We start from the raw sequence: 24,527 nt of genomic DNA, 5'->3' as shown, positions 1-24,527 counted from the left end.
AATCGATGTATATCTCTCTCTCACATCGATGTGTTTCTCTCTCTCCTTTCCACTCTCTTTGAAAAGCAATGGAAAAAATATCCTCTGGTGAAGATTATAAAAAAAAAAGAAAATGTTCTACAGTTGATAGCTGTGATAAACACCTCTCTCACTATAGTGAAAACCATTGATGTGTACACTTTAAAGGGTGAATTTTACAGTATATGAATTATATCTCAATAAGGTTGTTTTTTTTTAAAAGACCACTAAGCCCTGGCCAGATGGCTCAGTTGGATAGAGTGCCGGCTGGTACATCAAAAGATTGCGGGTTTGATTCCTGGTCAGGGCACATACTTAGGTTGCAGGTTCAATCCTGGTTGGGACATGTAAGGGAAGCAACCCATCAATGTTTCTTTCTTTCTCTCTCTCTACCTCCTCCCCCTCTCTCTAAAAATCAATAAAAACATATCCTCGGTCTGGCTGGTGTGGCTCAGTTGGTTGAGTGTCGTCCCACACACCAGGAGGTCACCAGTTCAATTCCCAGTCAGGGCACATGCCCAGATTGTGAGCTCAATCCCCAGTAGGGGGTATGCAGGAGGCAGTTGATCTATGTTTCTCTCTTGTCAATGTTTCTATCTCTCTTTTTTGTAATTTCAGAGAGAGGAAAGGAGAGGGAGAGAGACAGAAACATCACTGATGAGAGAGAATTATTGATCGGCTGCCTCCTGTACGCCCCCTCCTGGGGGACTGAGCCCACTACCCAGGCATGTGCCCTGACCGGGAATCGAATCATGACCTCCTGGTTCATGGGTTTTAAAAAAAAGTTAAGAAACCATATCCTTGGGTGAGGATGAAAAAACCCCCAAAAACACACCACTGAATTCCTCAAAAGATCTTACCTGTAAAAGCAATTGTAAAAGGGTCAACTGTTTTTCTACTTTTTTTAAACTGATTTTTAGAGAGCAAGAGGAAGAGAGAGAGAGAAACATACATGAGAGAGAACCATGATCTGGTTGACTACCTCCTGCATGCCCCCTACTGGGGATGGAGCCCTAACCTGGGTATGTGCCCTGACCTGGAATGGAACCAACAACCTCTGAGTGCATGGGATAACGCTCAACCAACTGAGCCACACCGGCCAGAGTGATTATTTTCAAAACAAATTAAAATATAGAAAATAAGTATTAATTCAATATGTACAAAACTGAAGTAACTTATCTGACCTCAAGTTCCCACGTGGAATAAGAAAAGGCCATCAGTCTAAGAATAAATGACAAAGCAGGAGTGGAGGCTATACTTTGTATGCTGGGTTGTTTTTCTTTGTTGATATTGTTGCATTCTATGCTTATTTTGCTTTTACCTTCCTTTGCTGTTTACTTAAATATTTACAAATCTGGCCCCCCCCACCAAATAAATAAAACTAACTCATTAGTCTATCTAAAACCTGTTCCTCTTCTGATGACCTTTATTTCTAAAGCATTAATTCCATTCAGTTATCCAACATTTGAAAGCTTGGTAAATCATCTTTGACCTACCTCTCTCTCACTATCTCCACACTCTCTCACAAAGTTACATGAGTCTTTTCCTTAGGCATTTCTATCAGTCTCCTCCTTTCTATTCTCCCTGGCACTGTTGCAGTTTGCGGCATCCTTAGAATTTATATCAATCACTTGGTATTTAACATGTGTTCCCCATTATTATCTGTTTTAAATAAATTCCTGTCTCCTCAACTAATTATAAGCCCCATGCACAGAAGTTTTTTTTATATCTTTGAATACTTAGCATGTGCATACATTCAATAAACATATGTTGGAAGGCATACTTTCCAGACAACCAAAGATTACCTACATGGGGGGTTTTGGAATCAGAGATCTGGACTAGAATCCTAGCGCACACACTAAGTAGTTGGAAAAATTAATTTAATTTCTGAATCTGGAATAAAAGGAGAATATATAGAGCTCAAATGAGTAAATCTATAGCATAAAGTACCTAGCACATAAGGTTCAGTAAAATGCAGTTATTATCTGAATACTAAAATGTTTATTTTCATTGTTTAAAAAAGATATTTTCCTAAAACACATTATACATTTTTCTGCACTTTCTCCTATTAAAAACTTGTCAAAGAAAATTTAGGAGGGCAGGGGCTGAAGTAAACTACTTATCCAAGGCCTCACAACTCAAAGACATATAGAAACCAAGCAAATTTTATAAATGAATAAAATGCACCAGGTGGAAAGAAAAGTATGGATAGAAGTACAAGTGCATGCTCACCTAAATGGGTAGCTACTACGCACTTCAGGTGGAAGTGACATTTCAGAATGTTAGCTCATGCTGCCAGATCTTCAATGTCCATTTGTATGTGAAATCTCATTTTTAAATATTGGCAATTTATTTGTGGGGAAAGGGAGAAAAAAAGAGGGAGAGAAACCACTGTGTATGCCAAATAAAATACACCTTCAAACTCAAATCTGGCCCAAGAATACCACCAGTTTGAAATCTCTGAATGCCAACTCATAACAATTTTAATTTCTAGACTGAAAGCTCTAGGGGCAGCAACTGTATTTGTCTTATTCATCATTATATACCCAATTCCTAGGACATGTACGGGCTCCTCATTATCAATGAATGCATTTCTGTATGTGCTTTCAGATTCTTTCTCATGCTATTTCTTTTGTGTAAAAGATTCAGTCCCATTTTATCCACTTGGTAAGTCCTAGACATCCTTCAAGTGCCGTTTAAAGATCTTAGTTTTTCCAAGACCATACCCTCACATACTATCTCCTCTCACACTAATCCTAGAAAAGAATTACTTCCCTGGTGTGTTTAATGTATGATCCCTGTATGGTACTTGATCCTTCCCTCAAATTAAAATTACACCCCAATTAAAACAACACATTGTATTACAGCCAGTTGATTATGTATTTGTCTCATACTCTGTTGTCACAAATCTAGAAGTTCAAGAATACAGCAAAACTTCATCTTAAAAACTGCCAGCACCGCCCAGCCGGCGTGGCTCAGTGATTGAGCATCAACCTATGATCCAGGAAATCATGGTCTGATTCCTAGTCAGGGCACATGCCTGGGTTGAGGGCTCGATCCCCAGTGGGGGGCGTGCAGGAGGCAGCGGATCAATGACTCTCTCATCACTGATGTTTCTATCTCTCTTTCTCCCTCTTCCTACCTCTCTCTGAAATCAATAAAGATATATTTAAAAATAAATAAATTACCAGCACCATGCAGTTCCTGACATATACCAGGTAAAAGTCTGTGGATTGACTATAGCTTTTTATTCTGTGGCATTTCCTTGCAACAAATTTTGAAGACTGCAAATACTTTGTTGTTGAACTCATTTTCTGACATTACATTCCAAAAGATTTGTACCAATTTATAATGTAATTAAAGTGTTTGAGTATAACTATTTCACCATATTTCACCAGATTTTATCATTTCTAAAATGTAAGCTATCTTTGGGCCTAATGATATCTCAGAAACTGTTTTAATTGCACGTCTTTAAAAACTAATGAAAATATCTTTGCTTTCTTAAACAGAGCTTTTCCACATGTGCTTCTTTGTTGTATTCCCATGACCACAAGTGCCTAAAACATTATTAAAAAGTTCTTTGTATAAAAAAATAATATCAGCAGGGTTGTACAGATGTTTTCCTACACTCAATAGCTCTACACTGTAAATTTTTTAAGAGTGGTATGTAATGATAGTAGACAAGGGCACTAAACTTGTATAAATAAAATTACATGTTCCAATTAAAGCTCTAGCAGCATGACTGAAGCAAGTTAACATCTCTTTCAATTCTCTCATCTATAAAATGGGAACAATACATGCCTTGCCAATTTTACAGACCTGCTATGGTAATCAAATGCAACAGTGTACATAAAAGCAATCTGGAACCACAAATTGACCAATCCAACAAACACTATATCTACCTACTATGTGCAAATCACTACAGACACAAAACAAGCAGCACACAGTCAGAAAGTGGTTCTCAACTCTATCAGACCAACATCTCATTTTGTAACAAATAATTTATATCACCGTTAGGTATCTTGAAACAATTCTAACCTACTTACAGATATTTAAATTTTTTTTAAACAATGTCCTAATTGTTATATAAAGGAGAAAAAGGTTAATATATAATAAAGTATGAATTTTAATAAAAATGCTCCAAAATATCAACAAATTTAGAAAATATAATAAAAATGATAGATGCTTGCACTTATATGTAAAATTGTCATAAATATGACAACTACAACTTCAAACCTTCCAATACAGGTATGTTGTTTTGGCAACTCAAAAAGCACAATGGCACTGCAGCTGGTGACATGGATTTTCCAAAATGGTGAACTCCTGATAAAGTTCCACACAAAACAACTTCAATTAAGAAACTGAATTAAGAGAAACTTCATTTCTGAAAAATCTGAGCACATATTAAGATGGAGTTGGTTTCTAGGCCAATTATGTGTTTCCTCCTACATGAATTTCTGGGGCACTGGGAAGTGTTGTGGGGTGAAAGATAATTCTTCAAAGTCCCTCGCATTGCAGGATGGCATCCCTGACCCCTATCCACCAAAGCTCATCCCAATAATTTCCACAATATCCCTTAAGGAGCAGTACTTATTCCATTGAGAACCACTGATACAAAAGATCCAAATATATTATACTAAGTAATAGATGCTAAAAGAGGTAGATGTTAAAGTGATTTGGGACTATAAATGAGAAAGCATTTCTCCACAGGTAAACTAAATCTTAGCATGATATATCAGTCAGGCTAGGCTACGCTATGTTGCAGTGACAACCAACCCCAAAAATATCAGCAGCTTAAATTACAGGTGTATTTTCTGCATAAACTGGGAGCACTACTCATTGTTATCTCTCTGGGATTAGGCTAACAAAGACTCCATCTCTACATATGTCCTTAAATAGCAGGGGAAGAGATAGGATAACTCATGTACTGTCTTTTAAAGGCAGACCATCCCTTCTGCTCACATTTGATTGGCCAAAGTCATATGGCCATGTTAGTGGTTCTCAACCAGAGCAACTTTATCCCTCTGAGTACATTTGGCAACGTCTAAAGACATTTTTTATTTTCACAGCTGGAATGGGGAAGTGGGAGGCAGAACACTACTGGCATCTAGTGGGTAAAGGCCAGGGCTGCTGCCAAACATCCTACAATACACAGGAGAGCCCCTCACAACAAAAATTTATCCAGCCCAAAATGTCAATAGTGCCAAGGCTGAAAAACCCCGGACCATGCCTAATTTCAAGTTTGGAGAGGAAGTAAGAGAAGTGCAATATTACTTTGTGCCAGAAGAGAACCAGCAGATTAGTGGTGGAATAGTACCAATGACTACCACATGTGAATAAGAATTTGCCAGGCTGAAGGGAAATCATAGGGAAAAGCAGAGAGATAAGAGTACAGATGTTTTGTCTAGATAGGTTCATGATAGGAAAGGGGGGGAAAAATAATAGCATTAGATATCCATTAGAAAGAAAATGATATTGAGAGGGAGAATAGCTTTGGAAAGCAAAACAGAAAACTAGTTAGGAGACAGTAATCAGAGGATAGGGCCTAGATTAGAGGTATGGGCAATGAAAACAAAGGGGGAGCCGATGAAATATTTCTAGGTAGAACAGACTAGATATTTTCATCAACTAAGTATAAGGGATGAAAAGAAGGGACAGTCAAAAGATGACCCATTTCCTAGATAAATTGAATGACAGGATAAGATTTAAAAGGTTAAGTATGCTAATTAAAGAGCTCAGTAGAGAAGCCTATCTGTAAGTCTCTAACACACAGGTATTAGATAAAGTCACTGTAATAGAACAAACCAGTCCCATGGTGGCAGCAGTAATGGGAGGTAGAAAGTCAGTAAAAAGGACAAAGGTTTCTTCTTTTTCATCTACCTACTGGGTTTTGTCTCTAGCCTTGTTTCAATCATAAGCTGTCACCTGATGTTGACCATAGGTCTAACAGCAACTCCATGGATAATCAAGATAATTAAGTTACTCCAAAAATAAAAAGGCTGGCCCTGGCCGGTTTGGCTCAGTGGTTAGAGTATCAGCCCATGGACTAAAAGGTCCCAGGTTCAATTCTGACCAAGGGTGTGGGTACCTTGGTTGCAGGATCCACCCCCAGCCCCAATCAGGCGCCAGCAGGAGGCAACCAATCAATGTGTCTCACATCGATGTTTCTCTCCCTTCCACTCTCTCTGAAAAGCAATGAAAAAAATATCCTCAAGTAAGGATTTTTAAAAAATAATAAATAGGCTGACTGCTGGCCTGAAGGGCTATCATAGAGTTCATAAACTTGTTAATGAGTGTTGCTGTGTTTTTATTTCTCAGATGTCTATTTACTTTTAATTATTGGCTATAATATATAGTGAATACACATTCAAGTATATTTTCTAGAAGTTACAGGTATTTTGATTAATGATCAATAAACTATTAATACAGAAATATTTGAGCAAAGTGCTTAAGTTAATAAAATAAAGTCTGACCTGGTGAAATATCACTAGGACGAAATTCTAATCATAGGCTTACAAGCAAGAAAAAAAAAGATGTGAAGGTTTAGTTCAACAGCCTGCAGCACAAGTTGCAGCCTAGATTCCAAACAGAAAAACATCCAAGAGTTGAGATTCATCAAAAGAAAAACTTCCAAAAGCACAAAGGATTACAGACACAGGTATTAATGATTATAAAAACCTGAGATGTGAACAATATAATCAGAATGCTTTTGTGATCACTTTTAAGATGAACTACAAGAAACAAATTTAGAGGTGTGCTTGTTTATCCATAGGTCTTAGATTTAAATGTCATACTGCAACAGCATGGTGACTGCCCGAGGGACAGGGGTTAGAGGTAGGTAGAAGAGGGTAAAGGGGCAATAAAAGGTGACTGAAGAAGACTTGACTTTGGGTGGTGAACACACAATATATAGATGATGCATTATAGAATTATAGAACAGTACACCTGAAACCTATATAATTTTATTAACCAGTGTCACTCCAATAAATTCAATACAAATTAAAATAAATGTCATATTGGTATATCAGCTTCACCTTAAAGAATCTTATTTAAAAATTAACATTTTTCTGGATAACTCAGAGGTTGTTAAAAAAAGAATTGGCAGAGCGTTGGCGCATGCACCGAAGCATCTCAGGTTCAATTCCTGGTCAAAGGCATGTACCTAAGTTGCAAGTAAGTGCAGCAAGTGTGGGAGGATGTGTTTCTCTCACATTGATGTTCGTCTCTCTCTTCCCCTCTCTTCCACTCTCTCTAAAAAAAAACAAAAACAAAAACAAAACCCCTAAAAAAACCAAAAAACAACAATGGAAAAAACATCCTCGGGTGAGGATTAACAAAAAAGAAGAAAGGAAGAAGAAAAAGAATCAACAAAGTCCTCTAGTTAATACCTGCCAGCATATATTTCCCCTTCTGTAACAGTAATCTGATTTTCAAAGGAGAATCTCCCCATCTGGGCAGGTGGGACAATCCCCAGCCTGACTAACCAAAGCCACTGCCTAGCCATACTAGTTGTTTCAAAGATAAGAGAGGACCCAAGTCAGGCCAATGATACAGCTCCAGGACTTCTGATGGAACTGCAGAGGGAAAAAAAGCTCTTTCTCTGCTGGACTTGGCGCTGGGAATAGTTAGCCGTGAGCCTACCTGAGAAAGTAAAAGAAAGGAAAGCAAAGCCAAGAGATAGAGTCCTGATGATACTGGCTGGTTGTGACCTTGATCCAGCACTCAGACACCAGCTCTATTTCCAGACCAAGCCAATGAAATTTCCTTTTTACTTAAATTTGACTTCCACATGTTTCTCAGTATGTAGTAACTGAACAAAAATTAACAACACTGTTAGAAATAGCAGTGATATAATACAAACCACATAAACAATGGAATGAAGCAATCTGTCAATAATACAAATAACTAGTTACTTTAAAAGAGCAGCTGTCAAACTTTGTTCCCAGGTGCCCTTATTTATATTCTTAATTATTGAGAATTCCAAACAGCCTTTGTTTATGTGAGTTACATCTATTGACATCTACCATATTACAAATTTAAAAATGTTTAAATATTTAAATTAATTTAAAATAAACCAATTATGTTAATATAAATGTCTTACAAAAAATAATTTTTCCAATATACAACGAAGTCGTTTTCCATTTTTGTAAATTTCTTTAATGTCTAGCTTAAGAGAAGACAGCTGGACTCTCATCTGCTTCTGCATTCAGTCTGTTACAATATGTTGTTTTGGCTAAAGTATATGAAGAAAATGTGCCTCACACAGTAACAATTGGAAAAGAGAGGAGTATTTTTACGCCCTTTTAAGATAATGGATATTCAACTTTTATTCAACACCAAATACAACAAATGGCAATTCTTAAAGGTTAGTTGCGCCTGGCCGGCTTGGCTCAGTGGTTGAGCACCGACCTATGATCCGGGAGATTGCGGCTGGATTCCCACTCAGGGCACATGCCTGGGTTGTGAGTTCGATCCCCAGCAGGGGGCGTGCAGGAGGTAGCCCATCAATGATTCTCTCTCATAATTAATGTTTCTCTCTCTCCCCCTCTCTGAAATCAATAAAGAAATATTTAAAAAAAACAAAAAAGGTTAGTTGCAACATGAAATCTGAATCCATATCATTGAATTTTCTGGCTCTGTTATGTAAAAATCCATTGGTCTATATTGTATTTTGAATGGATCTCCTACCTGTGCATGATTTTGTAACATCATGCATTGGTCATTTGGGGAAATATTAGCTTAATGAGTTATACAGATCTTCCAAATGTTGAAACATTTTATTTTATTTACACACACACACACACACACAGGCATGCATTTTTTCTAAATCACATACCTTAACATCATCACCAATCTCTTCATTCATTTTCAAGAATTACCTGCTAAATATCCAAATCTGCTAAGTATGGTTTATATATCAGTCATTTTTTTACATAAAAATAAAAGTACTGTTCCATTAAAAAGCAGCTAGTTTAGTCCTGGCTGGTGAAACTGTTGATTGGGCGTCCTCCCATGCACCAAAAGGTTGCCAGTTAGATTCCCAGTCAGGGCACATGCCGAGGCTGCAGGCTCAATCCCTGGTGAGGCGTGTGCAGGAGGCAACCAATCAATGTTTTACTCTCACATTGATGTTTCTCTTTCTCTCTCTAAAAAAATCAGTAAAAAAAAATATGTTTTTTACAAAAGCAGCTAGTTTAGCTTGCACCTCAATCACACAAGTGCTTTTCCTAAAGATAAACCTTGTACTTTGATGTGCAGAAGTACTTTATGCATGCTTTTATTTAATCACACTGTGTATTATAAAGATATGCACTGCAGGGTAGTTTTTAAATATTAAAACTTTTTACTGCTTCACCAAGGATACTCTTAAGTGAAACTGTCCTTTTTTATAATGCTTAACGTGTGTTTGGCTGTGAGGAACACGATACAGATTCATACAGTTTGGTGCCACTCCTTGATTCACGCTGAGGTGCCCACAGTTTACCCACCACCGCTTCTTCACCATCAGTGCAAATGTCCACATGGTAAAAAGGCAAATTAACATCTCAGCTTTATTAAAAGAAAAGGGTCATGGGGACCCCCCCCAACCCAGAATCTGTGGGCCACACTCTGGGAAACATCGTTTTAAAAAATTGGAAACTAATGAATTTTAATAATAATGGAAAAATACATCTCATAAAACCTTTTAAATGATGGAGACCATCAAGTCATCTAGCTTATTCTTTCAAAAGGGACTGTATCAGAATATCGTGCAGGTTAGCCTAGCCCTACTAAGTATATATTAAGAGTGGAGCCCTACCTTTAAAAAGTACTCTAGGAGTCTGAGGTGCTGTCAGTTTTACAAGGCACTAGTCTACAGCATTCTACACGTTTCACTTTACAAATTACCAAAAAAGATAGTGAAACAATTTATAGTATCATGAATATATGCAACTGATTAAAAGACTAATTACATAGAAGTTATGTCACTTTACTATTAGCCAGCTGCATATTCATACACCTAAGATTCTTCCTTCAACTAATTTTAGTAGGAAATATCTATGACATAAGAGTACCTAGTGTGCTTATGTACAATGATTCCTGGTTTATCTTACCCCATTGAGTACTACTTCCGGTCATCCTTCCACCAGATGATTCAATTACAATGACTGGCCATCTATTGATATCAAATGCTTTAGAACTCACTAATGAATACCACTGATAAATAACCTTAACTCAGTTTTACATTTCAAAATATATTTTAACTTGAAAAAGGCCTGAAGTGCATATACATTCATCATTAAGATACAGAAGTCATACCTTACTACAAAGACAAATATTCAGTAGCAGTCCTTTTATTCAAATCATAAATAAGATTTGCATTTGAAACATGCAAACTGGGGGTTGATGAATTTTAAGTAAATTACCCCAGTGCACCAATGACTGTAAAATAAAGGCTGTACTGTATTTAAACAAATGAAGCAATAGGATAAGTATACTAAAATATCCAAAGCCTTTAAAGTCAAGAGGTACTTTTTTTATAATACAGACTCCCATGCCCCCTCTACTTCATTCCCAATTCTGAATCTGTATTGAAATGGGGTGTGGGGAGAGAAAAAAGAATCGTTTTTTAAAAATAGCTCTTCCAGAGACAGAGATGCAACTTCTTAGACTGGTGCTTCAGGTGATATAGATGGAGAACTGAAGCTACCCGCACAAATGATCGCTAAAGAACTACTAACTAGTTGGGCTTGTTTAGCAACTTTCTCAGTGTTCAAGTTAAACCCTGACAGCAAAAGCTAAATCAATGCAACTTGCATCTCAGGAACCAGTGAAGTGACCAGTTAATTGGTGCCTGGAAAATTTTATGGTTTCCAAACAGATTACCCCTATAAAGACGAAGTTCCTTTGGGAGTTTAGATGCTAATTTTGGCACCTAAACAAAGTCTCTAAAAGGAGCGCAAGTAAGCGTTTTAGAGTACTTTAAAAGATCAACTTCCTAGTTAGAATAGTGATGATATACCAACCTCTCATCGTAGGAAATACAGCCTACTAAAAGCTGCTACCAGATAGTTCAAACGAAAGGAGAAAATAGGAGACAAAAGAGATAAAGGGATAGACTTGGAAGCAAACAAATGTGACAATATCTTCAAGGGGCCCATTAAGTTACGATGTGAGATGACTGTGCATATGTATATCAATATGCAATGTGTGTAAAGTTGATACAAGTGAAAGTAAAAAACAAAACAAAACAAAAAAAGTTAGAGGACCCTGCCCTGGCCAGATAGCTCAGCAGATTAGAGCGTCATCTCCACACACCAAGGTTTTGGGTTTGATCCTGGGTCAGGGCACAGACAAGAAGCAACCAATGAATGCATAAATCAGTGGAACAACAAATTGATCTTCCTTTCCTTCCTTCCTTCCTTTCTTCTCTCTCTCTGTCTCTCTCCCCCCTTCCCTGTCCCTCTCTCTCTTTTATCAATCAATAAATAAAAAATTTTTAAAAGTTAGAGCACCCTTATAGCTCAACCACTTCAGACTCCCATCTGGCTACATCCCAAGCCAATTGAATCACAATTTCTGGGGGTGGGATCCAGCCATCAGGGTCTTATAAAGCTTCCCAAAGGATTTCAAAGTGCAGTCAAGGTTGAGAACCACTGCCCTAAAACTTGTGAGTTAAAAAAAACATTAAAAAGATGAATCTCACACAGTTATAAATTTTTCAGACTGCAAACAATTCTCATTTAAAATGTAAAAATATAGTTCTTGAGCTTAAAGGCATTTACAATTGTCACCCAATGGAAATTAAGATACTCGTTACAGTCAGTCTCTGGTAGCTTTCTATCTTACCTATGATGTGATTTGCAGCAGCAAAAAAATCAAGACTTAAAAGATTCTGAACACCTATTATCCTAGTTTTACATAGGTAAGCACTACCTTCATTTTTATTCATTCTCATGGTTAATAAATTTTCCTGGATGACAATCACACCATGTAATAGTGTCAAAGTGACATAACACAAAATACTCTGTTCCTGAGAAACAGAAATTCAACCACATTTCCCATCACCAAAATTACACATTTTATAATGAGGGGGGGAAAATCCAAAAATTCTAAATCTGACACATTATTAAGCATATGTTTTGGCATATCATGATGCAAACAGTATCATAATGAAAGTCACTCAAATGACTATCTAGGCATATTTGTCAACTGTTTGAATTTCTCTTTTTAAAACAATCCCATCTTCATCAACTGTTGAGCAAAAAGCCCCAAATCTGGTAATTTAACAAAACTGAATTAAATTCTGTTATGTTAACCTCCTTTCATTTAGTGTAGAAAATAACAAAACCACTGAAACTGATTAGTATTAACTGATTAATATTATCTGATTATCACCATTAATCATCACTTAAGCAAAACAAATAAAAACCCTCTGCCTAACTACACAATCTTTTAGGGAAAAGAAAGGAAATCCAACATGTACAATGAGCACTGAAATGGCTAATATAAGATGTTTAGCCCTAGCTGGTTAAAAACAGCTCCTAAGCCAGAAAGCTGGAGTGTGACTGGGCAGCATAAATTAGTTTTATAGTTGCTCTTTTATACTTGCTCAGTGGTTAGAGCATCTACCCCACGGACTGAAGGGTCCGGGGTTCAATTCTGGCCAAGGGCATGTACCTTGGTTGCAGGCTCAATCCCCAGTCCCAGTTGGGGCACGTGTGGGAGGCAACCAATTGCTGTCTCTCTCACATCAATGTCTCTCTTTCTCTCCCCCCATTCTCTGCCCCCCCCCTTCTCCCTTCCACTCTCTCTGAAAAGCAATGGAAAAAATATCCTTGGATGAGGATTAAAAAAAAAGAAAGTTTAAAAAAACATTCACTCTAAAATCACTGAATGAAAAATGAAAAGTTAGTAATGAACTGGAGAGAATGAAATAGAACTGAAATTTGTTTAAACATAAGAAAAATAATGTATGTTCTTACCAAAAGAGGTAAAATTTTAGGCAAGACTAAACATACATTTTAGCTCTGGTGGGGTAGCTCAGTTGGCTGGGGTATCATCCCAATATGCCAAGGCTGCAGGTTAGATCCCTGGTTGGGGCACATATAAGAGGCAACCAATGAATGCATGGATAGGTAGAACAACAAATTGATGTTTCTCTCATTCTCTCTCTCTCCCTCCCTCCTTCTCCCTCTCTCCAAAATCAATAATTAAAAATGTAAAATAAATAAATACACATTTTAAATATAGTGAATGAAGCAGATCCTGTAGGGTTAACTGCCCTAGTAGAAGCCTCAGCAATTCACAGCTCAATTAGAATACTGTCTAATGATGTTACTATAACACCAGCTCACTCAGGAAAAAAACAGCTCCTAAGCCAGAAAGCTGGAGTGTGACAGGGCAGCATAAATTAGTTTTATACTTGCTCTTTAATTTTGGGGAGTAGGGTGGGAGAGGAATCTGAAAGGAAATGCATAATAAAGAATTCGCACACAAATGTATATATATCTCAACTAAAATGTAGTTTAAGAAACTGAAGTATAGGTTTTTACAAAGATTTGCTGCTTCCTAGTATAAAGAGAATTCCTTCAAGCAGCATAGCCATTTGGTCAATGAGCCATATCAAACTTACTCTGAAAAATTTCAAAATGACTTTCTCAGCACAAATTTTCATTTAACCGGAAATTGATTTAAAGTTTTTTCCTAAGCTCAAGATTTAAAATGAAGGCACTTAGCTGAACAGAGAAGTTTCTACTTGGGCATTCCCACTTCAAACATAAAACAAGATGCAATACCTCTTTAAAGCAACTTTCCCAAAAACCTGGAAAGCAAAGGAAAAGTCACTTCTATAAACAGATTTACAAAATGGCATATCAATTTTGTCTAGAAAGTTTTTAGTTTTAACTCCAACAAGTTAAACCTACATAATTCATCACCACTTTTAGACCGAAAGATATTCCAAATCGTAAATGCTTGGCGAGCCTGCATTACATTTGTTCTGTAATAAACCCAATTAAGAAAACAAAAAATCATGACATTACCAAAGAAACATTAATAAGAAATCATATTTTAAAATGTTAATTATACCAATCATTTACAACCTGAAATGTCATGTACTAACTTTCCAAAAGAGAAAATAATCCTTAGCAGAGAAGAAAAGTTACACATTAGAACTTCGTATGCTGTATTTCAACTGAAATATATTTAGTCTTAGTAAAACATGGCAAAGGCAATTTATAAATCCACAATAAAAATCATTCAAATGTAATGTTCCAAATAATACTACTTTACAAAAGTATGTATTTCTGAAAGTATGTATTTTCTATTACGGCTAAATGGTTTCTTCAAGCAAAAAGTACTCAACCTACTTTTTTCCCCCAAAGCACTCTTGTTGTTAATCCTCACCGAGGATTTTTCCCACTGATTTTTAGAGAGAGTGGAGGCGGTGAGGGGCAGATACATCTATCTCACATGGATTGGCTGCCTCCCGCACATGCCCCAACCAGGGCCAGGGATGGAACCTGCAACCCAGGTTCCTCGATTGGGAATCGAACCCGAGACCCTTTGCTGCGCGGGCAGACGCTCTAACCACTGAGTACACTGGCCAGGGCTCAACCTACTTTTTAAACACCCGAATAATCAAACTGCTATGGAGACTAAAAGGATGCTCATTCTGTCAAAAGTCAAAGGCTGTTAAACAAAAATTAGCCAACACTACATGCCTTTAGAAAGTCAATTCAAAGTAATTAAAATGATCCCACATTATCTTATATTTATTAATGCTAAATAACCAGCAGTTTCACCTTAAACTACGGTGCAAAAACGAAAGGCATTAAGAAACTAAATTCAAAATAAATTAATAAGAAACAAATACGTTCACTTTAAAAATTCACTAGGATTCTCCGGGTGAAAATGGCCATCAATCTTCAAGAAGGTTTTTTAAAACATCTCTATACACTCAAAGAAACCTTTCAAGTTAACTAAACACACCCATTTCTTTGAAAATCTAGTTTGGGGTAAGGGATAGAGCCACCGCCCTACATCCATTTCACACCCAGTACATGCAGTCCTAGCAATAAGATAAACTATGCCTTTTTTTAAAATTGGGGGCTGGGCGGGGGTGCGATAGGGGGTCAGTTAGGTGCTAAGATTGTTTCCTACATGCCGCCATCACCCACAATACTCAGAAAGTAAACAAATCAAAGCCAGAATATAAACTAGAATGACACAACCAAGAAGAGAAAAAAGGGACAAAGAGAAAACAAAATTTGCTTAAGAAAAGAAATTGAGACAAACCATTTCTAACTCTGTTAGACACCTAAGACAATACACTTCAGCCGACTCGACCGCTCGGCCCGAGCAGACAGCGAAACTCCTCAAGAACAACAAAGAGGAGCGGCGGCCGCAGCAGGAGTCCCTCTCCGAGTTTAACTTGATTCTGCGACAAACTGTGAAGGGAGCTCGGGACCGGAGGACGGACCCCGGAGCTCGAGGCACCGCGGCCCTGCCCGGCCCGACCCGCCTAAGGGCCGCTGACCCGGCCCGTCAAGCGACCGCGTTCGCTCTCCGCGCGGACCGCCGGCCTCCGGCGCGCTCCCCGCCGCCGCCGGGAGCCCGCCCCGGGCGGGGAAGCGGCGGGAGGGGTGCACGGGCCCGGCCGGGGGAAGAAGGGGAGGGGACATGGTGCGTTACCTGGGCTCGGGCGATGGCGAGGGAGATTCGCTCTCCCGCCGGAGCTAGTCCGCGAGGGCACCGGGCCGCCGCTCCCCGGGCGGCCCGGAACGCTCCTCGGCCCCCACCCCGAAGCGTCCGGGCCAAGCCGCCCCTCCTGGGCGCCTCGCAGCTGCCCGCGCGGGCTGGGCCGCCTCGAACTCAGGGGCCGCCCCGCCGCGGGGGGCCCTCTCGCGGGGCGCCCGGCTCCCCTCACCCGCTCGGGTCCCCTGGGCGGCCACGGAGCCGAGGGGAGGGCGGGAAGGGCCTCCTAAGGAGAGCGGGAGGGCGCGAACGCAGGCTCCGCCGCCCGTGCCGCTCCGTTACCGCAGCGGCGACGACGACCAGGGCCGAGGTGTTGCTGCCAACTTGTCGAGAGGACACTGAGCATGCGCGCGCGCGGAGACCACTTCCGGGTAATTTCAGGGTTTGGCCCTTCCCCGCTCCCCCCCTCCTCCCCTCTTCCCCTCCTCCCCCACCCCGGGCAGCTTTCCTTTCTCCCGTGTGTCCCCGCCTCCCGCCGTGACGGAAGGGTCGCTCTGCGCAGGCGCCCGCCGAGAAGCTCCGGCGCTCACGCGGCCCAGAGCCCCGGCCTGGGATCCGGCCCCGGACGGCGGCGCTGCCCGGCGGTGGTGGGCGAGAGGCTGCCTGCAGGGAATGATCACGGGAGAAATTGCCATCTCTGCGAAAAAGTACTCAAGGAGCGCGGGAGAGCTCGGCGTCCGGTGAGTGAGTATGAGTCGAGATCATCCGGGCCTTGTTTTTGAGGGCCTCCGTGTAACAGCTGGCGGTTTACTCTGGGAAGAAACTGGTGACGACGGCACCTTCCTTCCCTTTCCACCAGATCTGGATCACTAGGTTCAAAGGCGTTTAAATTCGCGGGACTCCCCCTTGTCAAGGAATCAAGCATTTGCGAGCCAGGCCAGGTGTTTCTAAAAGTTAGTGGTGGTTGTGGGAAGAGATGCCGGCGGAATGTGGGAGTTGGGAGGCACCTGTTGGGTAGGGAAAGGCCTAAACGCGGCCTTTTACTTTATGCTTCTTTTACTTGAAATCTTTACGAGAAGCATGCATTTCGTTTGCATTTAAAAAGTTTCAGAAAATACATACTAATTATATATATATGTATATGTGTATATATATATATTTCCCCCCCCCCAACCAGGAAATACTTCCGTTGAGGGGGTGCCACCAAGACTCATCCCACAGCTCTGCAGTCACCCCTTGCCGAGTGGGGAGGACACCTCCGGCCGCCGCGGCGGAAGTGGGACTCCCGGGGGACGCCGGCCGCCGCCCAGGCCGCCTCCACCATGTCCAAGGTTTCCTTTAAGATCACGCTGACGTCTGACCCGCGGCTGCCGTACAAAGTCCTCAGCGTTCCCGAAAGTACACCTTTCACAGCAGTCTTAAAGTTTGCAGCAGAAGAATTTAAAGTTCCTGCAGCCACAAGTGCTATTATTACCAATGATGGAATAGGAATAAATCCTGCACAGACTGCTGGAAATGTTTTTCTAAAGCATGGTTCAGAACTACGAATTATTCCTAGAGATCGTGTTGGAAGCTGTTAATATCCTCTACTTAAAGATAAAGTTGTGAATACCCTCTGCTTTCAAAGTAAATATTGGTATTGCTGTTGTAAAACTGAAATCGGGCATTTAAAATATTATGCTATACCAACAGTTGATGAAATAGTGAAAGGTGACTCCGTGTCCCTCCTTGTTATGCTTATGCATTGAGGGTACCAGTGTTACAGAAGATCTTAGTCTTTCATTGCTACCCCACAGCACACACAGCTAGTTAGTTCATCTGGGGTAAATGGTTTATCCAACTGTGTTTTATTACTGAAGGATGCTTCTGATCATTCTTTCTGAGAACATTTGGAAGATTAAATTTACTGAATCTATCTATTTGTCTCTAAGTTAAAATTTTGAAAGGATTATGGATCATACTTGGCAGGTTACCGGACAGGATTTGACTTGCCAACTTAAAAAGAGTTGAATTCTTAATTATATACTGTTTATGATAAAGGATATAAACATGTCAATGAAAACTGTCTTAACTTTGTACGTTTAGGTATTTTTAAAGTTCAAGCTTCATGTGTTCATATAAACTTTAATATTAGAAAGCCAAAAATTGGATTTATGTAGCCCCTATGTGTAAAATTGATATCCCTCATCAAAGAGTTTTAGCTATGTTCTTGCAGAATCCAGTACTTGTAATGGTAAGAATTGAAAATAAAGTAGAATCATCCTTTGCTGAATGAACGAATGAATGAATGAATAAATAAATAAATAAAGTCATCTATTAAGTCATTTGGCCCAAAAACTCTCTACTCCCCCTCCTACCTTTCACACAGTGCCCCACCCCTCAGCCCCATACCCTACTTGCCCTCATAGCCTGGGCTCCTCCCTCTTCTACCAGAAAGCCTGTAAAGCTGTCATCTTCGCTGGTGTTCCCTTACCCCCCAGGGTTCATGAAGCCTTTCCAAGACTAGTTTTAAGGGAATTCATTTCCAGATCTTCCTTAGCTATCTGTACTATTTTCTGAAATTTCTCAGCTTCAAAAAGTGCCTGAAGACATAGCATCCCCTTTCAAAACTATCTCCCACCTTAGAAAAAAGTCAAAAGCCTCACCTATTACTAAGGTGCACTAACCCAACATGTAAAGATCTCCAGGGTAGTTCAAAGGCACAATTGAGGAATTGGTGTCTGTGCTGAGAAAGTAAACTACCTCAATTAAAGGGTCATAAATTCTTTTGTAAGTCAGGCGGTTTCCACTTCTTTGTTATCAACAAAATTGAAGGAAGATCTAACTAAGTGATCTGATAATAGATCAACAAGTGATTCTTAGACAATACACCTCAGTTGGGGTTAAAAGAATTGAATAACATTGCTGTAATTAAACTTCTTCCATTCCCATCTGTATTAGTTAATCTTGCTGTACAGCAGTATTACCACAGCAGCTTAAAACAACAACAATTTATTGGCTCACAGTTTCTATGAGCCAGGAGTCCACACATGGCTTAGCTGGGTCCTCTGCAAGATCACAAAGTGACGTTTTACTGGGAAAGGATCTGCTTCCCAGCTCACCTGGTTTTGGCAGCATTCAGTTCCCTGCAGGCTGCAGAACTTAAATGCCTTAGTCTCTAGCTGGCTTCTGGCTCCCTCAGTTCTGTGACTTGAGACCCTCTCTGTAGGGAAGTTTACAATATGGCAGCTGGCATCTTCAAAGCCAACAAGGGGGAAAGTATCAATGTAAGACATTAGTTACAACCTTAGGTAGCATAATCACATACAGGAAATCACATATATCCTGACATGTTTGCCATACTCTATTGGCCAGAAGCAAGTCACAAGTCCCATTCCCACTCAAGGAAGACTACACAAGGGCATGAACACCAGGAGGTGGGGATCATACGGGGCCACATTAGACTCCACCACACGTTTATTTATGCGAATGACAATCCCTATCAGCTTAACCTCAGAATTTTTCTTCAGGTTCGCTTCACCTTCTTGCTAAAGGAAACCTGACTTACCCCTGGGATACTGCTTCCTCTTCTCCCTCTCAAGTAGTGGCAACTGTATTTTCAACCATAAGCACCTTAGCCTATGCCTGGAGGTGAGGTAGGTGTCCTCCTTGCTCCTCAAAATTGCTTCCAGACCATCGCCTCTCTCCCCTCTATTAACCTGCAGCTTTAAATCTTGTTATCCAGTACTGCCCATCTTATTCTCACTCCCCTTCATTTTTTCGCCACTTTCTGTCAGTCACTCCAGCGCCACTTCTGCCTTAATCCTAGGTGGTTAAAATATATACTTAGATGGTTTTCTCATTACCCTGATCTCTCAGTTCCTTGACTTCTCCTCCAAGGATCTTGTCCTACCCTAACTCAACCACTTGCTCCCATGGGCATAATCACAGGAACCTTATCAAACTCTGCAACTTCATAATCACAGTTTCAAACATGTCACACTCTGAACACCACCTCATATTTCCATATTTTCCTGTAGCACTCTAACTCCAACAATTCTTTAACCCACAGCGCCACTTTCTCCCATCCTTCCCATGGCCAGTTATTACAATCACTCCTTTGCACATACTTGCAACCCCCTTACTCTCCTCCCTCTTTGTCCTGCTTGCTAGACCAAGTCCTGATTCAAGCCAGCTCTCCACCTACGCCACCCCAGCACCCATGCACCTGAATGTGACTACAGAAAAACTCAATCACACTGACTAGTTTCACTTTCATTTCATCACTTGGAACCTCCAGTGGGCCCTTAGTGCTGCCCATGAGTCCTACTTCCCTCCATTCTTCTGGATTTCATACCTCTTCTGTCCTCTAATCTATACCTCTTTCCCCCCATTCCTCATTCTCAGTCAGTAACCTTGCTTCCTATTTCATTGAGAAAATTGAAGCAATGGGATGAAAACTTCCACAGTATCCCACCACCTCATCTACCCATAGCCACAGACCACCACCTATAACCTTTTCTTCACCTTTCCCACCAGTACAGGGCAAATTTTCCATACTCCCAGCTAAAGCCAATCCCTCTGCTAAGGCAACAGATCCCAGTCTTGCCTGGCCTAATCAAAATCATCACCTTCACTCCAGCAATCATACCCTCTCTTCTATTATCAATGTTTCCCTCTCTACTGGGTCACTCCCATGAGCTTACAAGTAGCTGCTATTTCTCCAGACTTACAACATCTTCTCTTTGACCCACTTCCACTGTCAGCTACTGCCCCATTTCTCTGCTTCCTTTGCAACAAAACTTCTAAAAGAGTTTTTATACTGTCTCTACTTCCCCCATTCTGTAGCAGCAGAATACATACCATATGATACATTTATATAAAGTTTATAAACATGCCAAATACAGTAAGACTACAAACACATATAATCAAATCGTAACAACACACAAGGTTTACATGTGGCATATTTTAGGTTTTCAGCTGAGAGGTTCTCCTACCCTGTCTTAAACCCATTCCATTTATGCTTTCATCCTTAGCACTCCATCAAAACGACTCTTGTCAAGGTCAACAATAAACTTCACATTGCCTAAATTCAATGATTTAATCTCAATTTTTCTCTTAATTGACCTGTCTATGACAGCTGACATAGCTAATCACTTGAGTCACCTTTCTTAATTTTAACTGACCCCTCTTAGTCTTTTTCCTTTGTCCCTGGTCCCTCCCTTCCTGTCTCCTTTCTTGTTAATTCCATCTCTTCTTCCACCTCTTAACATTATAATGTCCCAGGGCTCATTCCTTGGATTTCTTCTCTTTTCTATCTATACTAATTTCATTGGTGATCTCAGAGTCTCCTGAGTTTCAATCATATCATATACGATGACAGCTCCCTAATTTATATCTTCAGCTCACACCTTTCCTCTGAACTCCAGATTTGATACCCAGCAGTCTTCTGCACATCTCAAACATAACATGCCACAAACTGAACAATATCCTTCCTCAAACCTGTTCAACCCACCAACTTTCCTATCTCAGTTGATTGGAAGTCCATTCTTCAAGTTGCTCAACCCCAAACCCTGGAGTCATGCTGGACTTCCCTCTTTCTTTTACATCTCCTGTCTAGTCCAGAGTTAGAGTATCCCTCACCACCTCTACTGCCCCCCCAGCTCTGAGCCACCATCTTCTCATGCTTAGATGAGTCTTCTAAAAGCTCTCCTGGCTCTCAATCTTGCTCCTTAGAGTCTATTTTCAACATAACAGCCAGAGTGACCTTCATAAAACATGTCAGATTGAGCCCTAACCGTTTTGGCTCAGTGGTTAGAGAGTCGGCCAGCAGGCTGAAGGTTTCAGGTTTGATTCTGGCCAAGGGCACGTACCTTGGTCGCAGGCTTGATCCCCAGCCCCAGGTTCAGGTGCATTGGAGAGGCAACCAATCAATGTGTCTCTAACATCTATGGTTCTCTCTCTCTTCCCTCCACTCTCTCTGAAAAGCAATGGAAAAAATATCCTCGGGAGAGGATTTAAAGTAAAATAAAATATAAAAAACATGCCAGATTGAAACAGGTTAGTAAACCTGGACATGTGGAATAGGGAAACTGAGACAGATAGTTAAAAGGCCAAGCAGTTTATAGTCATCTAGTAAATAGCAAAATCTTACCTTTTCTAACCAAGGACACTTAAGAATAAATGTTTTATACTTTTCCTCCCCAGCCAGAGGATAAATAGCTTAAATCACCCTACTCAGGGAGAATATTCTATTGAGATCCTCCCTTAAGAACCTCCCCTAAAATTCCCACCTTAGAAAACAGATAAGAACCTTCAAGACAAAGACCCAGAGCAGGCTCTCTCTGGAGCACACCAGGCCCTTCCTTCTTCCCTCTCAGGTGTGCATCTTTACTTTTCTCTCCTAACCTCTAAGGGTCCCCACAAGACTTGAACCAGGGGAGCAGTGGACAGTGGCAGCTCATCTTGGGATAACTCCCTGAACCTGTCTCCAAGGCTCCCTTTCCTCTGACTTCTCAGTGAGCTAACAGCAGCCCTGCCTTGTCTCCCTTCTGTCACTGTGACTTTAACTTCTCAGTGAATTCATGCAACCCAGCATGGTTCACTTTTGTCCTATAACACTTCTAGAGAGCTAAAGCAGAGCACTGCCCAGGCTCTCTCCTGTTGCTTCCTCTACCTTAAGCCCTTCCTTTGTTTCACTGTCCCCAGCTTTAATAAACATGCTCTCAAAATCAACTGAACTCTTATAGTGACATCTTTCCTGCATGAAGTCAAGAACCCATTCGCTACCAGCTGGCCCTAGGCAGATCCACTCCAGGCTTGGTCCCTTTCTGATGACCAGATCTTGTCACTCCTCCACTTAAGTTCCTGCCATGGCTCCTCATTTCACTTAGCACAGGGGTGGGGAATGTCTGGCCCACGAAATCTTTTGGTCCGGCCTTGCCAAGGCAACTGCAGGTGGAACTTGAAATTCAATAAATCTAGGAGCTTTTTTCATAGCTAATTTTTAAGTTGACAATTTTGTATGGCCCTCGAATGATGTTATAAATATCCAAATGGCCCTTGGCAGGAAAAAGTTTCCCCACGTCTGACTTGGAGTAAAAGTCTATGCCTTAACAATAGTCTATGGGGTCCTTCAAGGTCTGTAGCCCACCCCCATCATTAGTTCTCTAATCTTCATCTCCTGTTACTCTCCTCCTGGATGATTCTGCTGCAGACTTACTGACCTTTGTTATTCTTAGAAGATATCAGCCACGATCTCAAGTTAGGGCCTTTGCATTGGCTCTTCCTCCTGCCTGGTACACATTTCTTTCAGGTACCTGCATTACTTTAATCAAATGTCACCTTCTCAATGAGGTGCGTCCAGATCTTGTTAAATCACAACCCATTCTGAACCTTCTTTCTATGCCCAAGATCCCTTTTACCCTGCTCTATCTTTTCCCATAGCTCTTCTTTTCTAATATACTCTATTATTTACTTATGTGTTATGTTTATAACGTATTGTCTACTGCCTTCTCTAGAATGTAAGCTCTAGAGATTTATCTGTAGTGTTTACTAATATATCTCAAGTGCCTAGAGTAGCTATTGACACAAATATTTGTTGAATGAATGAACAAGATATTTCATGCTTCTATCCATAAAAATGAAAACTAGTCATAGAATTGACTCTGAATCCTATTTCATTACAACAAAAATATCTAGGCTTTAATAGTTTATCAAAACTTATAATATTTTATGTTGTTTAAATCAATCAGGTATTCGAAATTGCATTGATAATAAAATCAGGATGAGTTTTAAAAACTTTCAAAAAAAATTTTTGCAGGGAAATACGATAGGCTGATCAATAAAACTTTCCAGCCTAAAATCTCATATTAAAATGTTCTGTGGCAAGATAAGGGGGGAAACAGTGATGTAAAATTTCTTTTAAAGAAAGGCTTGTTCATGTATTTTTAAAACAGATGATAGATGCATTATGATATTTAGATTCCCTTGGATACACTTAGAAAATGATGTAACAATCTTTTTTTAAAATGCCAATACTTGTAATGTGCCAGAAATAACGAGCTTTCCCATTATTTAAGACTATGATGGAATGTTTAAGATCTGACTTTTGAAAGTAAAAGAAGAAATATAGCTTCTCTAATTTCTTTGAGGAGGCAAGTAAGGGAGGAATTTGGAAGGCCAGTCCCAAAGCACTCCAAGGGAGCTAAGCTACCACTTTTCGTGAGACTTCTCCAGGAGAAACATCTCAATTCCTATATCTACCTCTGACCTGGGCAGGTACATACTTGAAAACTTTCGTTCTCTTTTGCTTTCTTTGAATGGCTCCATCTCCTGTGAAATGAAGTTTCCCAAGAGTGAGGAGAATACAGAGCTTTCACCTTTTCATCTCAGAGATGGAGGCAGAGCTCTCACCTCCAGCATGGCCCACCTAGGAAGGAACAAAATAATATATCAACATGGAAGTAACCTAGTAATGCACAGCTCCAGGCACGTGTAAGCATCATGACAGTTTAGAGTTAGCCTAATGTTTTTTTGTTTGTGTTTTTTAAATATGTTTTTATTGATATTAGAGAGAGGGGAAGGGAGAGAGATAGATAGAAACAGTGATGAGAGAGAAATAGCGATCGGCTGCCTCCTGCACGCCCCCTACTGGGGATCGAGCCCGCAACCCCGGGCATGTGTCCTGACCGGGTATCGAACCCTGATCGCCCGGATCCTAGGTCGGTGCTCAACCGCTGAGCCACGCCCGGCTGGGCAACCCAATATTTTTAAAAATAATTCAAGTTGCCCTTGAAAATCACTTAGCATTGATTCACCTGAATATAGAAGCGTTTCCCACATTCCTAAAG

The 24,527-nt window shown here is 40.3% G+C and overlaps 2 protein-coding genes across 6 annotated transcripts in view; one reads left to right on the top strand and one right to left on the bottom strand.

Annotated features, from left to right (window-relative positions):
- Positions 1-15,825, bottom strand: part of SMAD4 (SMAD family member 4) — a 47,107-nt gene extending 31,282 nt beyond the window's left edge. For 4 of the 5 annotated variants that reach the window (XR_015714833.1, XR_015714832.1, XM_087819100.1 and 1 more), the window contains exon 1: positions 15,694-15,825. The gene's annotated coding sequence lies outside the window, so the exon portion shown is untranslated. Of the gene's footprint in view, positions 1-15,297; positions 15,454-15,693 lie in introns of those variants that run through there. The other variant, XM_016225093.2, reaches the window with a different exon arrangement.
- Positions 15,826-16,334: 509 nt separating this feature from the next.
- Positions 16,335-17,968, top strand: UFM1 (ubiquitin fold modifier 1). Its single transcript, XM_016225092.2, has 2 exons — positions 16,335-16,436; positions 16,874-17,968. The coding sequence occupies exon 2, from the start codon at positions 17,019-17,021 to the stop codon at positions 17,274-17,276; it is 258 nt and encodes an 85-aa protein (XP_016080578.1). The 5' UTR covers positions 16,335-16,436; positions 16,874-17,018; the 3' UTR covers positions 17,277-17,968.
- The last annotated feature ends 6,559 nt before the right edge of the window (positions 17,969-24,527 follow it).

Source organism: Miniopterus natalensis, chromosome 7 (genome assembly GCF_054644295.1).
Source record: "Miniopterus natalensis isolate mMinNat1 chromosome 7, mMinNat1.hap1, whole genome shotgun sequence".
NCBI classification, from domain to species: domain Eukaryota; kingdom Metazoa; phylum Chordata; class Mammalia; order Chiroptera; family Miniopteridae; genus Miniopterus; species Miniopterus natalensis.
The sequence above is the reverse complement of the archived record's forward strand: the minus strand, read 5'-3'. Positions and strand labels throughout refer to the sequence as shown.